Source organism: Scleropages formosus, chromosome 13, assembly GCF_900964775.1.
Source record: "Scleropages formosus chromosome 13, fSclFor1.1, whole genome shotgun sequence".
In the NCBI taxonomy this organism is placed as follows: Eukaryota; Metazoa; Chordata; class Actinopteri; order Osteoglossiformes; family Osteoglossidae; genus Scleropages; species Scleropages formosus.
Window position 1 is genome coordinate 4138477 of NC_041818.1, and position 17345 is coordinate 4155821.

Below are 17345 nucleotides of genomic sequence, written 5' to 3' on the forward strand. Positions count from 1 at the left end.
TTCAGATGATGTGTGACTACATTATTATTTGAGAATTTTTGCTTTCACTCGTTAAAGGAAAAGTTTAAATTACTGAAGCCATAGAAGGCATGTTATGCTCATAGCACCAGGTCTTAGATAAAGGTGGAGTCCTTTTTGTCACTGGTTATACATCCAGTCCTGTATAGAACTGTGCCACAGTGATGCATTATTTTCTTTACTTTTTTCTACTTTTTCTTTAGACTTATTGACACTAAACATTATTGCTGCAGTGTCTAGCTGAAAAAAAGTTTTCATCTGAGCCGATTTTAGTACTCCTGGAAATGAAAAATCTTGTTGCATTAGTATGTCATTAAGAGGGTTAGTATATTCAATCCACTCAACCAGATAATCTTAAGAGGATCTGCTGTGGAATGGGGGATATTTTCCAGAAGGGATCTGGGTCAAATAGATAGGATTTTCTGTAACTAACAACTTGTCGAGATATGGACATTTGGTGACATATGCTTGGCCTTACTAGCATATGCAGAACAGAACAGCTGTTGGAGATGATTATGGAAAAGTAGAGGGGGCATTAATGGTCAACACTAAGAAAATAACCCTGTAAAACTTCTAAAAATATAAAACCTAACTACTATAGAGTAATTATGCTGAGAAAAAAAAAAAAAACCCTTGCTCCTTATCATTATCCTGCCAAGGAGACAAGTTTATTAAAACTACTTCTTCTATAGATGTTACAGACAATAAAAATAAAGGGCATATAGTAAAAGTTTAGTTAAAAAAAAAATCTGTCTAAATGGTCTATGTTGTCTGTGCTGCAAAATGTTTATCTTTCCACATACTTCGTAAGAAGTCAAAACTGGACCCCAAGCAAAATCTGCCTTTTCACCACAAGGTATTAATGTGTTAGTCCAGACACTAAGGTTTGGATCTGCTGGGCATGAATGATCCCACTAACAGCTGAAATCCAGCCATTCCCAACAAGAGGTGGCTTACTGTACATAGAGTATTCCTGTGTGAAGCACAGCCTGAAGCCATGGCATGTCTAAGAACTTTCAGACTTTCATGCCTCTTCTTTTCTTCTGCCCAGGCTCACCACTGACCGTCATCTCTTTATCATAACCAGAGTATCTGAAGTATCTCACAGGATGAACTCATAAATTGCAATCAGTGGCTCCCCTTAGCAGAATTTCACATCAGTGTGCTTTATCCTACTTTTCTGATATGTATTAGATATTCTAATATGATTTCATTCAGATTAAATTATGGTTGTAGGCTGCATTTTGAAGATAGGGAAAATATTTTTTCTAATATCTTTTTTTTTTTTACATTGAAGCATGCTTTTTTCAGGAATGTGCTTTAGAGTGATCCAGTGCCAGTTCTGCAGGATACAACTTGAAAAGCAGACCGTGCACAAGGCATTCATGCATATGTTCATTATTATTCATTATTTATTCAATAAATTCTATTCAATTAATTTTTATAGAGGGGCGCAATGGCGTGATGGCGCAGCAGGTTTGGTCGGGTCCTGCTCTCTTGCATGTATGGGGCTTGAGTCCTGCTTGGGGTGCCTTGCGACGGATTGGGGTCCCATCCTGGGTGTGTCCCTTTCCCTTCCAGCCTTGTGCCCTGTACTGCTGGGTTAGGCTCCGGTACGCCGTGACCCCGCTTAGGACAAGTGGTTTCAGACTCTGTGTGTACATGTGTGAGATTTTTATAGAGCACTCTTCTCACAAAGTGACGCAGAGCGCTGAACAAAGCACTGACAATATAATGAAAGTAAAAGGTTGGCTACACATTAGATTACTACAAAAACTATGTAATTCTTAAAGCTTTAAGTAAGCCTACTGCCCATGGTGGAAAGGACAAAAAAACTCCCATCCGAAAGCCAAAGGACATGGTTATGTACCATTGGCTGAACACCACACCTGGGCTGTCTAGATTTCATATATATATGTATATATATATATATATATATATATATATATATATATATATACGTATATAAAGTCAATTTACAGCTATTTATAATATTGCAGCTAAATTCACATAGGCACATTTTGTCCACAATGGCATGCAGTCATCAGCTTCTGTCAACATGGAGCGTGGGTATCACGGAAACAATGCCCAAAAAGAAAGAAAGGGCGAGTAACTGGTGACATAATGAGATTACAGTCATTAAATACAAAACTAAAAAAAGCACAGCAAATAGGAATTACATTTGTCTTGGATTTGCCAGAGTGACCATATAAGCCTTAAGGCTGTAGTTAAAGCCTAAGACAGACGAGGCATCCCTGTTAATAACTGGTAGACTATTCCAAAGTTTAAGTGTTCTGTAGCTAAAGGCATGGCCTCCTGCCGAGATCTTCTTGGTCACAGGTACTTTAAGGTAACCCACATCCAATGAATAAAGATAGTTTTCTGGTACATGAGAGTCAATAATCTCACGAAGGTAAGCTGGGGCAATGCTATTTACTGGATTATAGGTCAAAAGTAAGATTTTACAATCAAATCTAAACTTAACTGAAAGCAAATGCAGCTATTTAAATACCTGTGTTATGTACTCATACTTCCTAATTTTTGTAACAATTCTGGCATCAGCATTCCGCATTAACTGTAACCTGGGTACAATCTGGCAGCTCTTACAATTCTCCAGACTACTTGAAACGAAAGCATGAACAGCCACCATAGAGGGCAGACATGTATGTCTTCATTATTATTCATTATTTATGTGCTGAAATCAGTTAAATTCAGCAGTTTAACTGCATAAAAATTGCTTTAATTTAGCAGTGTTTCTCGTATAAAGAAGGCATGGCCTAGTCAATATAGCAACATGACCCAATGACAGGTTTCCATCCAACAAAACACTCAATTCAATTCAATTCAATTCAATTTATTTTTATAGAGCGCTCTTGTCATGCAGTGACACAGAGTGCTTTAACACAGACATCAGGCAAGGACAACAAATACATCAAATAAAAAACAAAGAAGACAGTGGACTACTGACTACTATAATATAGTACTTTTATAGAGCTTTAAGTATGCCTACTTGCCACAGAAGAAAGGAACAAAAACTCCAATCTGAAAATTGCGGGAGAAAAACAGTCCTCAAGTCCTTAACACATTCTGTACACATGAAGCTTAAACTATAGGTGTTAAAATTGACATGGCTGTGTCAAGGGTTTCAGTACCGCTACCTACCACAAGTACCTCTCTTTCATTGGCATTCTGAGTTAAAAAAAAAAAAATATTACTCATCCATAATTTTATGTTGGTAAAACAGTTTGCTAAAGATACAGAACCCTGTGTCACACCATTTTCAAACACAGATAAAAATTAAGGGACACAATCCTCAGATTTTACTACAAACTGTTTACTGTTAGATAAATACTAACAGAACCACTTTATGCTCCTTTGTCCAACCAGGGATTCAAGTGAATAAGGTACTAAGATCAACAGTATCAAAAGCATCACTCAAGTCTAGTAACATAACAACTGTGATATGACCAGCATGAGAGGAGATGAGAATGTCATTAACAACACAGGTGAGGGCCATTTCAGTACTTTGACAGGGCGGGAATCAGACTGAAATTTTTCAAGTTCATTATGATGATTAAGATATTTTACATTTTGGGAAGCAACAACCTTTTCTAAAATTTTAGATAAAAACAGCAGATTAGAGATAGGTCTATAATTAATTGAGTTATTGCTATCAAGATCCAATTTCTTCAGTAACAGTGTAACAACGGTGACGTAAATGAGTTTGGAACATAGCCATTAAGTAACAAGGTCTTATAATGATATTATTAAAGCACACTCTATATTCACCACTTTTGCTGAAGTTATAAAAACTTGACACAAATTCTGTTCACATGCACTGTATCATTCTATTACTCACACACATATGACACAATCTTATGATTTATACACTTATAAGTTCTGTAGCACTATGTTAAGACTTACTTACCTGTATTAACTGCCTTGCCAGGTCAATTATTTGTTATCTGTTTTAACTGTGAAATGTAGTCAGTCATTGCAGGCTGTTTTCTTTTTATTATTTTAAGGAGAGACTTAACTTTCCCTTTAATTAATTAATCACAGGAAATGGAAATAATGACATCTGACACACATATGATAATATACCAGTCTCAGATCACTGTTTTTATCTTGTTGCAAGACACAAGTGAATTGCATAGGGGTTTTGAGTACTGGTATAGATGCAATTAAAGCACCAGTCTTATTTAGGCAGAGTGGGAAACAGGAGCATTTTTGTAATACATTCCAATATTGCTGTATTCGTGAAAAGGAGAGAAAAACCAAACCTTTCCTGTTTTAAATACATTGAGTGTAGAGGTAGAGTACAGAAGGATAATATGAAAAGTAAGATTTTAACCTGAGGTCTTTTTGACACATACAGTAGTAGAAAATAGGTTACAGTTAGGATTAATCATAACCCATGTGTATCTGGTTTTTAAATGTATTTGCATGAGTTTAATTTTTACATCTGTCTGCTATCACAAAGGTTGTATAACACATGCCTTGAAGTTATTTTGCTCTTTTCAGTTGCTCACACAAAAGTTGCTCAGACAGGTACAGCAGTGACTCTTTAACTGAAATTATTTTTTTTTTCAACAATCAAATTTGTTTCTCCTGCTTTAACAAACACAACCCATGTTTGAAAGGAATTACAGTTGTATTAGAATGCATGCGTTGAAAAAAGAGATAAATTTCTTGTAATAAGAAGGCACTGCTAGCCAGTAGCTTGTTTCACAAAAATTCACAAAACCAGTCTTTTTTCCTCTGGTGATTTTCACACTTCCAGTTGAATACCTCCAGAAGCAAGAAAAACAGTTCATTAACTGACTATAATGTTTATTGAAGAGTTTTCAATATACAATAAATACATAATTATATTGCTTTGTATGCAAGGTCCAAATATATTTAACTTTAGAAAGACAGCTGAGCTCAGTTTAAATGTTTAAGTGCACACAGGAGGATTCCCATGAACGGATTAGCCAAACTACAATGGCAACAAATAGAAGTTGTGGCTATTATTATTATTGACAGTACATGCTAATGGTGTGAAGACTATTCAAAGCTGGATTGTTCCGTTTGCGTTCACAGTCACAATGAAAGTAATCACATCCCTTCAAAATGTTGTGTACTTTTTTAACCATATGGAAAAAAAGCAACTGAAATGTAATTTTTCAGTTATTTCAAATTTTTGTAGACATGTGGGCTGGTGAATATCTATGTCCCATTGTTCTTTTCGAGTTTCGCTCAAGATCTCCCTTAAAAGCGTGTAGCAACAGACTGCTCTTAGTGAAAATAAGGTCTTGATCTTGAGTGATGAAGGTGGTAGGGCAAATACTATCTTCCAAAGGCCATTAGATTTACTGAGTAGGATTGTCAAGGATGGGTATGTTTTAATGCTTATAATACCTGTGTAGGAATTGGACTCTACCGTACATGAAGCAGCAACTATAATTCCTGGCCCAGGCCTCTCACCAATGTTAAGATCACTAAACTATTGGTTTATCTGATATTTATGTGAAACCTGTATATGTAAAGGGTTTATAGAAATTCCAAAATATTACACAACCTAACAAAATTTATCGCACTTCTTAGTTATGTTGATATTTCTTTTAATTATGATTAGTTACAGTTTAGGGGGTGCGGTGGCGCAGTGGGTTGGACCACAGTCCTGCTGTCCGGTGGGTCTGGGGTTCAAGTCCTGCTTGGGGTGCCTTGCGACGGACTGGCGTCCCGTCCTGGGTGTGTTCCCTCCCCCTCTGGCCTTACGCCCCTGTGTTCCCGGGTAGGCTCCGGTTACCCGTGACCCCGTATGGGACAAGCGGTTCTGAAAATGTGTGTGTGTGTGTGTAGTTACAGTTTACTGGTTACAAAAATACCACTTGTTCTTCTAGAGTGACAGTTGTAGTTTGGTACTTTACAGCCATTGGAGGACTGTAGAAGGCACTAGAGCATTATATAAAGTACTAAAAGTTACTAGAAAGCATCAGACCCTGAAAATGTACTGCAATGGTCGGTGCTTGTATCCACTACCAAAATATGGCAAAATTAGCTAATTTCAAGAATATGGAATATTTTTCTAAAAACTTTCATATAGTATAAACTAATGCCAAAATCATGGTTAGTCTAAGGGAAGTGAATACTTACACACACTGGCTGAACCCACTTCTCCCTGAACTGGAGCCTAACCTGGCAACACAGGACGAAAGGCTGAAGGGGACACACCCCGGACAGGATGCCAGTCTGTTGCAAGGCCCCCCAAGCAGGACTCGAACCCCAGACCCACCAGGGAGTAGGACCTGGCCAAGCCTGCTGTGCCACCAACCCCCATGAGATCTGAATAGAAAATGCAAAAAAATCTACAGAAAATTTCTGTTACAATGTGTTATCTCTGGTCACACATGAGCGAGTTTTCTTTGCCAAATTCATACCTACACTATACTTTTGAAGAAAAGAGTGTTGTTGTGGTCTCCAGTTTATTTGAGATTTATGAGCAACACAGGCTGAGTGACACTTTGTAGTATGCAACTGGACATACCTGATAATCACTTCTGTGAAACAACTTCAGGAATTTTCAAGTAAGGTTAATCTTGTAAGCCATGTTTTTTTTAATCATGGGATCAAATTTTACAGTTGGAATGGTATTAGTTTCTAAAGGTTTCACACCTCTTGAAAAACAAAAGACAGGAAATGATGCGTGTGTGCCTGTCTCTTTAATAGACCACTCCACACTATTTTAATACTGTAGATTAAATGAGCCATTCACCAGCCTTCAAATCATGTTGTGCTCCGAAGGGACTGAGATTAATTAAAGTCAAGGTAATACAGTTCTGAAGAACAGTCAGTTGGAACCTATTCCAAAATGAGTAATTACAGTACCTTCCCATTGGGCTATTGTTAATAGACATCCAGCCAGTAAAATTATGTCCAGATTTGTCTGGCACCAAGGAGAAAAGCTGATATGTACAATTCAGTCTTGTTCATATCATAATTGAGAAGCCTATTAAAATGAATAATTTTACTATCGGTGGTGATATTTGAATATGAATGCAGTAAACACAACCGCAGGCTTAAAGCAAAAGCACAAAGTCCCGTATCATTTTTATAAAATTTGAAGTTTAATGTGCCACACTAGAGTAAGTAGTTAATGGAATTCATGTAAGAATGGATGTGATATTGACATCTTTTTTCCTGCAAACACCTAAAAATATTAATTTATTTATGGTTTTTATAAATAGCAAAAGCAGGTTTAGTCAGTGTGTGTGAGTTTGCAATGCTAGCCCGGAGAAAGTATACAATCTCATACATACTGAAATATTTTGCTGTTGGGGGGCATGGTGGTGCAGTGGGTTGGACTGGGTCCTGCTCTCTGGTGGGTCTGGGGTTTGAGTCCCACTTGGGGTGCCTTTTGACAGACTGGCATCCTGCCCTGGGTGTGTCCCCTCCCCCTCCAGCCTTACGCCCTGAGTTGGTGGGTTGGGCTCTGGTTCCCTGCAACCCCATATGGGACAAGCGGTTGTCCCATACAGGGTCACGGGGAACCGGAGCCTACCCAGCAACACAGGGCATAAGGCCGGAGGGGAAGGGGACACACCCAGAACGGGACGCCAGTCCATCGCAAGGTATCCCAAGCGGGACTCGAACCCCAGATCCACCGGAGAGCAGGACCCGGTCCGACCCACTGCGCCACCGCACCCCCCTACTTACAATACAATAATGACTTTTTTTGCAAGAGGCTCTGCTAGTCATTGTGAAGTAATTCAAGAGAAAGTTGACCATAGTCCCTGCATTTTTTTTCTCCACAGAGGAACATATTTCAATTTGTATTCGTGTCAACAAAAAAGAGCTTCAGATTCACAAGCTTCATAATCACTTTCCCAATTAATTTCAAATTGATTTCAGTTAATATGGCATTTTATCTCATGCTAGAATAAATACAATATTAACAAGCTCTTGTATAATTAGAGGTCCTGAAAATGAAACTCATATGCTGTATTCAGTGTATTGAAGAATGCCAAGAAAGATGTGGAAGGGGTGGAACAGGGTGGAACCAAGAGGGGAGTTTTTATTGGGCACAGCAACCAAGAAACTGATGCAGGATGGAGCAGTGATGAGGTAGGGAATGATGTGTGGCTGGTGTCTGAAGTAGAGACAGGTATCAGTGCAGAGGTTAAAGTATGGAGTTCCTTTTTGATGGAGTGCACTCATTGAATTTTTCTCTAAAAACGTCACTTTGAAGACAAGCATCTGGGAAATGAATAAATGTAAATGTACATATGAGTGGGTTTCGAGTTTATCAAGGGAGTCGAGGGCTGGAGTCGAGTTGAGTGGTAAAGCTTGAAAGTAAGGGTCTATTCTGTGGTCCAACAAAAAGTGGGCTGTCAGGTACAACTCGGAGTCTGAGTCAGAGTTGAGAGTTCTGGCCAACGCTGGGTATGTGGTTAAATCAGAGGTCCTTGACGAGGAAAGAACGCAAGGGAAGCATTAGGACTCTGTGAGATTCCTCAGTCTCCCTGTGGTTATTTGGTGTTTTTACTCTTCCTTCTTTGATTCACTCCCGGTGCAGTGGGTAGATCCTTCAGGTTTGGTTGTGTGGGGGTTGACATTCAGACTTATATTGTATTAGGAAAAGTGAATGAACTAATGAATAAAGTGTATTTTTGCATTACCTGAAAGAAGCTTGAATTTGTGATGTGTGTCATAGACTGAACGATTGTTACTTAACAATGATCAAATGTTATTGTAATTATCAACTGATGAAATTTCCCCAAGTAACAGCTTTTTAAACAAATGTAATGAATTTTTTTTCAGTAATGGGGGACACGGTAGTGCAGTGGGTTGGACCGGGTCCTGCTCTCCAGTGGGTCTGGGGTTCAAGTCGCGCTTGGGGTGCCTTGTGATGGACTGGTGTCCTGTCCTGGGTGTGTCCCCTCCCCCTCTGGCCCTATACCCTGTGTTGCCGGGTAGGCTCCGGTTCCCTGCGACCCTGCATGGGACAAGCGGTTCAGAAAATGTGTGTGTGTTTTTCAATAAAATTTTTCATAACTGTGATGTTTCTACAGCAAACTCCCTGATTATGTCTTATACATGTTTTGCACTTGTGTAGGATGAAACTATTCCATTAAACTCTTAAACACCAACAGTATGTTTTTTAGTATATGATGTAGCATTGATCTTGAGCTATCGGCTCCTTTTTTTTGAAGATTTTTTTTTTGCTTTGATTTCAATAAGCAAAAATGCTAGTGTAGTGTATAGTCTGTGAATACTTTATTTTCAGTGTGTGATCCATTTGTTCGAACTTGCTTTTTCAATGGCCAATCTCGGAAGACAATTGACAAAAACACAATTATATTGGTTATAACATTGATCACCCTTCTTGCAGTGTAAGATTTAATGTATTAATTTTTGTGAACACATAAATATGGTGGACAGGGACAGCTGGTAATGTAGTCATTTGTGTTAATGCCTTTGCACCCAAAGGTTGCAGGTTTATCCCCACCTCTGGCTGTAGTACCCTTCAGTATGGTACTTACCCTAAACAGCTCTGGTTAAATTACCCAGGTGTACAAATGGGCAAATGCTTGTTTCAATTTTATTTGAGAATTTGGATTTGTGTGCATATAATGTTAATTATTCATACACAGCATGAAGAAATGCTGTTTAATCACTTAATTTTAAAAATATATCAAATCATACTCAAGTTTTTCAATATAAATTATTGTTATAAAAGAAATATAGTCCAAGTGCAAATCTACAAAACTGATAAAATTCTATACATGACTTTCTGTATTATACTACATTATTTTTAACATTTTATTTTATCTGTTTGTCATGGAGGGAGGTGTGGCAGGGTTGACCGCATCCTGCTCTCTGGTTTGTTTGGGGTTCAAGTCCCATGTGGGGTGCCTTACAATGGAGTGGTGTCCTGTCCTGAGTGTGTTCCCTCCCCTCCAACCTTATGCCTTGTGCTGCTGGGTTAGGCCCTGGTTCATCATAACCCCACTTGGGACAAGTGGTTTCAGGCAATGTGTGTGTGTTTGGGACCCAGCAGTGCACAAGTCTTAAAGGGGAGTTTTCATCACAGAAACTTGCCAGTGAAATGATACATTTTTTTTGCCTATCCTCATCCTCCATAGAACTGGAGTGCTGCAAGGAGACCCAGATGCGGTGCGCTAGCTTCCAAGCACAGCACAACTTGAGCCCTGGGCACAGTTACCCGAGGGGCTTGGGCCCTGACGTTGGCATGGAAACTGAGGGTGGCCCCACTCCAAGCCTCACTCTGCACCTCTGGATGAGGGACGACAAATGTGAGCACAGCTCCTGCCTCTCCAGCCGGGCTAATTCTGTGCTGTCCCTCACTGACACTGAGCAGGAGCACAAGTCTGATGGAGACAACGGTAAGAACTTGTGTGGCTTGTGCCCAAAGTTAATGTAAAGACACTAAAGTTTCCCATTTTAGTGTCCCAAGGTTTTCCCTATTTTTCTCTATTTGGTGTACTTTGATGGTTGAGATGCTATGACTGTTTGAGGGGCACAGTTTCGAGAGTCACAAAAGGTACTGAGTTCTGAACCTCAGCCACAGTAGAGATCTTACCTGCTAGAGGTCCTCTGCTGTCCCCTCCATAGTGGAGAGGCCATTTACTAACACATTATGACTGGCAGAAGACACCTTGGATATTTTACCTGAGGATTAAGGACTGGAAGCTGTAGAGGTATAAGGAGAGTTTTTCTGCACTGAATTTAGGTCAAGCTTTTTTGTTTAATTAGTCTTGGATAAAATGGGGGGTGGGGGATCTAATTTACAGTGGCGCAGTGGGTTGGACCACAGTCCTGCTATCCTGTGGGTCTAGGGTTTGAGTCCCGCTTGGGGTACCTTGTGATAGACTGGTGTCCCATCCTGGGTGTGTCTCCTGGCCCTACGCCCTGTGTTGCCGGGTAGGCTCCGTGACCCTGTATGGGACAAGCGGTTCTGAAAATGTGTGTGTGGGACCTAATTTTTAATTCATCTGTGCTTTTGAAATTATTGGTGTCAACAACTACCAGTCTGCCTTCCTTCATTGGAAACACTCATCATGACTGAGTAAGGAAGAAAGGTCTCCACCAAACTCAAGGATCTGATGTATTTCAACAGATCCAAGCAGTCTAAGAATAAAACAGGTCATGAGTAAAGACAATAAAGAGCACTTCCACCGCATCCAGAAGGACACAAAGCATTGACATGCCAGGGACATGCAGAGCACTCGCATTCAACACACAGCCCATTTCACTCTTACTTTTCAGAGAGAGCAACAATATTGTCTAATGAGATGTGGTGCGGTGGTGCAGTGGGTTGGACTGGGTCCTGCTCTCCGGTGGGTCTGGGGTTCAAGTTGTGCTTGGGGTGCCTTGCGTCGGACTGGTGTCCCATCCTGGGTGTGTCCCCTCCCCCTCCAGCCTTATACCCTGTGTTGCCGGGTAGGCTCCAGTTCCCCGTCACCCTGTATGGGACAAGTGGTTCAGAAGGTGTGTGTGTGTGAGATATGGTGCTGGATTTGTCTCTCTGAATGTTGAGAATTGGAACTGAAGACAGCTACAATCACAGTACAGGAAGTTACATGACTGTGGAATATGAATGCAGGGGAGGGAAGGGCACTAGGTCTGGATTGAGAGTATGAATACATATCAAAGCATCAAGTTGGGTCTCTCTGAGTGTGTGTACCAAGAAAATTCTGTTGCCCCTGTAAGCATATTGCAGAAATGAACCTCACAGAAATCCAAAGTATTTGGAACCATTTTTGTGGATAAGAACGGGGCTTGATTTGTACATCTATTTTGCCTTACAGGGCCAATGTATTTGCTGAGATACAGTCATTTTGTTTACAGCTTTTACATTCTTTTGAGTTAAGGACAGTTTGCCATGCCCTTGTGTATGGGTTCATAGTGCATCCCTTTTTCCTATGACTCCTCACCTACTCAGCTCATTCTCCACCTTCATCATCACTCCTCCCACATGTTGATGTCCAAATCTGAATACAGACAGTCTCTGGGTTACGAACGTCCGACTTACTACATCCTGTAGTTACGAACCAACCCCAGTAAAGCTTATTATATTAAAAATTTGAGTTATGTACAATGGCTCATAATAACAAAGAGGTGCTACTTTGTGATGCGTCATCAAAACACTGCATGACTACAGCAGTTCGTTGGATTGTTGGTGCGTGAGCCCAAGGTAGGACAAAGACTTCATTCTTTTCAGTCGGACCACATTGCTGTCAACAGTGTCCCGTGTGTGTTACTGTATTTGGCTTTAATTTTTTTTTTTTTTTTTTTTTGCTTTCTCTCTGGGGGGCGTAGTGGCGCAGTGGGTTGGACCGGGTCCTGCTCTCTGGCGGGGCTGGGACAACATGCTTACAGGAGCAACAGAATTTTCTCAGTACACACACTCGGAGAGACCCAACTTGATGCTTTGATATGTATTTAAGTCCTGCTTGGGGTGCCTTGCGACGGACTGGCGTCCCGTCTTGGGTGTGTCCCCTTCCCCTCTAGCCTTTTGCCCTGTGCTGCTGGGTTAGGCTCCGGCTCCCCGCGACCCCGTATGGGTCAAGCACTTCAAACACCGTGTATGTGTGTGTTTTCTCTCTTTCTATGCATCTATTATAAATCCTGTAGTTATATTTATTATTATTATTATTATTATTATTATTATTATTATGTTAAAAGATGTTTTACTGTATTTGGAAGTGTTTTTTATGGATGGAAAGGTAGACTATATATTATACACTAAGACAAACATTTGACTGTCGTTAAATACAAACTGGTACCTAACTTTTCTGACTTATGTGCAAATTCGACTTAAAGACAGATTTAGGAATGGAACTCATTCATAAGCCAGGAACTGCCTGTATATAAAAAGTGAAACATGTATGAGTGGAGAGGGGGTGCGGTGGCGCAGTGGGTTGGACCGGGTCCTGCTTTCCAGTGGGTCTGGGGTTCGAGTCCCGCTTGGGGCGCCTTACGGTGGACTGGCGTCCCGTCTTGGGTGCGTCTCCGGCCTTATGCCCTGAGTTGCCGGGTAATCTCTGGTTCCCCGTGACCCCATATGGGACAAGCGGTTCAGAAAATGTGTGTGTGTGTATGACTGGTAATATATTTATTCAACTGCTTGATTTCTATCCTTTTTGTGCTCACATATGATGAAAGCTGCAGCTCTTACTAGGAATGTTGTGGAAAATTTGAAGGAAAATGATGCCAGAGAGGTAATTATGTAATAAAATAGGCATTGTCCTAAACTTCCTTTTGTATTCAAGGAATTCCCCAATAACCCTTCAAGGAAGTAAAGTCTAAAGCAGGACTCTGCTGTTGAACTTTAGTTCTTGATCTGAGATACCTGTTTGGTGAGAGGGGTTCCAATCCCTATCTGTGGAGGATTGGCTGGGTCTAATCTATACCTCTGTAATCTGCACAATGAGCTGGTATATCACTGCAAACTACAAAATGATACAGGCACTGTCCCAAAATTGCTTGTAGATGTAATCTTAGACCCGTCCTGGGTGTGTCCCCTCCCCCTCTAGCCTTACGCCCTGAGTTGCTGGGTTAGGCTCCGGTTCCCCACGACCCCATATGGGACAAGTGGCTCAGAAAATGTGTGTATGTGTGTGTGTGTAATCTCAGAACAGAAAAAAAAAAAAAGACACGAAACAATACTGTTCATTTAGACCATACCGCTTACTTAATTTTCCTCTTACTGCTGTTAAACTCCTACTAGGTCAGTACAAATTCAGGTCAATAATGTTAAGAGCACCAGTACCATGGAAGAAGGATGAAAAGAAAGCAGTTCATTCCAAATACAGAAATATTACGGAAATAGGAAATACAGGATTTAAAAATATGAAAATCTTTTCCTGCACTCATTATGTATATATTTAACTAGTTTGGTTAAAACATATTGCTGCATATGGTATGTCATATACATGTAATAATGAGACAAGACAATTAAGATTCTTACATTAATGGTCTCTCTAAAATACATTTTATACATCTTTTACCATTTAAAACTTATTATTTAAAACAGAAAGGTATAAAATAGGATGTCAACTTTCCTTTATTACCATGTTTATGCAGACCATTCATTTCCTGCAACACTAGTGTTGCCTTCTGTTGAAATGTAATGCTTAATGTTTGTAATCTTTCTGCTATCTGTGTGTTTTATAGGAATTTACAAGAGAACTACTGTATGTATGTCTGTTTGTGAACCAAAGCATTGAGAATTTAGAAGGAAGCTTTTTGAAGGCAGCACAGTGGCACAACAAGTAGCACTGCTTTCTCATAGTGACAGGGTGGTGTGAGAGGACAGGGATTCATCTGTGTGGAGTTTGCATATTCTCCCTGAGTCTGCATGGGTTTCCTCCCACGCTCCAAAGACATGCTGTTCAGTTTCACTCATAGTGTGTGAGTGACAGAGTGTGTTCCATTGACGTATGGATGGGTGACCTTTTGTAAGTAGCATATCTAGCAGTGTAAGTCACCTTGGTGAATAAGGTGTGTGGACTGATAACACTACATGGAGTTCATTCAAAGTTGCTTTGGAGAAGAATGTTTGTTATGTAAATGAAGGGTCTTTATGTAGTTATTATGTCTTTGTCAAAATATACACACATTGTCAGAACCGCTTATCCCATATAGGGCTGCAGGCAGCTGGAGCCTAACCCAGCAACACAGGGTGTAAGGCTGGAGGGGGAGGGGACACACCCAGGACAGGATGCCAGTCCATCGCAAGGCACCCCAAGCGGGACTTGAACCCCAAACCCACTAGAGAGCAGGACCCGAGTCAATCCACTGCATCACCACACCCCCCTTTGTCAAAATATAATGTTTTTATATTTAATTATTTCTGAAATTCTATTTTTTAACGCAAAATGGTTAAGATTGTCATTTTCATTTTGAGATGTCAGAACACAATTGTGTTGATTGTTGTCTGAAGCGTTGTGGATCTGAAGAGCGAGGGTCCTTATCCGAAGAGCAGTAATTGAGATTTGGAGATTGTTGTAGAAAGTTGTAGCCCAAAGGGCGACTGATAAGGAGTAAAGAGTGATACTGAGCGTGAGGTTTCTTGATGACATTCTGCAACCACTGCGGGTGTGTGGTCCTCTTTTAAAGAGTGTTTTAATGAGATACAGGTGCTTGTTGTGGGTGGTCTCAGTTCTGATGACCTCCTGTGGTCCTCTGGTATAATCTTTGCAGGTCGTGACAATTATGAAGTTTCGGTGTTCCATGTCCAGAAAAACCCATGCTTAACAGAAACTAATTACAAAAGGTAATATAGGATGGGTTTAATTTTATCGGCATATTAACAAGATATTTTGAAAAAAAAAAATCTAAATGCCTGTTTCCCATTATGAGCTTAAATGCATAATAAAATTTGAATGAACAAAAGATATTATCATGAAGGTGTCCTGGTAATATCATTTCAATAATAGCCTTATTAGTATAATTTAAATGAGACAATAAATTTAACTGACAGTTATTATTCTCAAAATGTGAAATTAATCTGGTAGAAATGGACAGAGATCTTATTTGGACTTACATTTAACTGGCAAAGTGAGTTTGCCTCCTTGGCAAGTTGTAAAAATCAAAATCTGGATTAGTGTTAGAGTTAGGGTTAATGTGAATAAGAAAAATGAAACATCGCAGTCAGTGAGGAAGAATATATAGTATAGTAACTACTGTAAGTGGTATGATCATAAGTACCAGTTTTACCATGGAACAAGTTAATCAATGCAGTGGAAATGTTGCAACAAATAAGACTGGCTTTGCAAGTCTTCACCCACAGTAAATGCTATGCATCACTGGATTTCAGTGTCAATCAATCTAAAAATACTTTGCAGAGCAGTGAGGTGGCAAACGTGCTATTCGAAGTATTTTTGTCAATAAGGCCATGATTTGTAACTTAAAGGTTCTGGCTCAAGCCACAATCACAGCTGAGATTCTTAACCTTACTATCCATTATTAGCCCAGAGGGCATAACACATGGAATATACGTGGAAAAAAAAAAGGTTATCAAGTAGACTATACATGGACATTTCGCGTAAAATGCAATTTGAAACCACATTGATATTAGGGTGTAGAATATATGTGTAGTATTCTGCATGTAGGCCTTTTCCACAAAGTTTAAGTCACAATATAAAATTAAGCTTCACATTTCCTGCTGGGCACAGCGGGTTTGGCCAGGGCCTTGTCTCTGGTGGGTCTGGGGTTTGAGTCCTGTTTGGGGTACCTTGCGATGGGCTGATGTCCTGTCCTGGGTGTGTCCCCTCCCCCTCCAGCCTTATGCCCTTATCTTTGATGCATCACCATCACGTGCATCACATTTATGCTTTGGTGCCATGCTTAAGAGTGTACAAACAAAAAAAAAAAAAAAAATTCAAACAAAATACAGTAGCATGCAAGACACTTAACAACAACGTGGTCCAGCTGAAAAGAAGGAAGTCTTTTTCTTACCTCGGGCTCACGCACCCTGCCCATGAGTCAACAAACCGGTGTAGACATCAGTGTTTTTGCCACGCCCACACCTCCGGGCCAACACGGAACACCTGTGACGCAACGCAGACTGCAGCATAAAAGGCTGCGTCGGACAACCAGCTGATGCGGAACCTTGATCTGCTTCCTCATTAGCGGCCTTCTCCAGCCATTTCCTGTTCCCGAACCCGTCCCTTGTTCCCCCGATCTACTGCCTCCTTCGGATCATCGACCTCTTGCCTGTACACTGACCTCGCCTTTTGGATCCTCCCTGTTACGACGTTCGCACCTCGAAGACCCTTTGCCCGTCCTCTGACCTCCTCTCTTGGATTTCCCCGAAGACACCACGATTACCGCTCTGCACTTGGGTCCGCCGCTTCCCTCAGACGCGACCGTGACAGTTTTGATACGTATCACAAAGTAGCGCCCGTTTGTTATTACGAATCGTTGTATGTACAGTAACTCTTTTTTTTTTTTTTTTCCATATAACAGGGTTAATTATGAAGTTTTCATTTGATTGTTACTTAAGGGTAACAAATCAAGTTCTGGTCAGCAAGGGGGTGGTTTGTAACTATGGTTTATGCGTAAGACGTTCATAACCCGAGGACTGCCTGTGCAAGTAAATGCGAAAAAATAAATTTTTTTTGTGATACACATACATATATTTTACTACAAAAAAAGATTTCTACAAGTATCAAAGAATTTATGTGGTATCCCACCTTCTTTTTCGCTTCAGCACATTTCTTGGTCTGCTGGCAATGATGCCATGAACCAAGGCTTCTGTGGCATGTACACGGCTCTTTAAGACACTCGAGTGAAGAAAAACATTTTTTGTTGAG

The 17345-nt window shown here is 40.4% G+C and overlaps 1 protein-coding gene across 1 annotated transcript in view; it reads left to right on the forward strand.

The window, feature by feature from the left end:
• Positions 1-17345, forward strand: part of LOC108925316 (teneurin-1-like) — a 263460-nt gene that overhangs the window by 36268 nt on the left and 209847 nt on the right. Inside the window, exon 3 of the mRNA XM_018737145.2 lies at positions 10149-10409. Coding sequence (XP_018592661.2) covers positions 10149-10409 — 261 coding nt within the window. The remainder of the gene's footprint in view (positions 1-10148; positions 10410-17345) is intronic.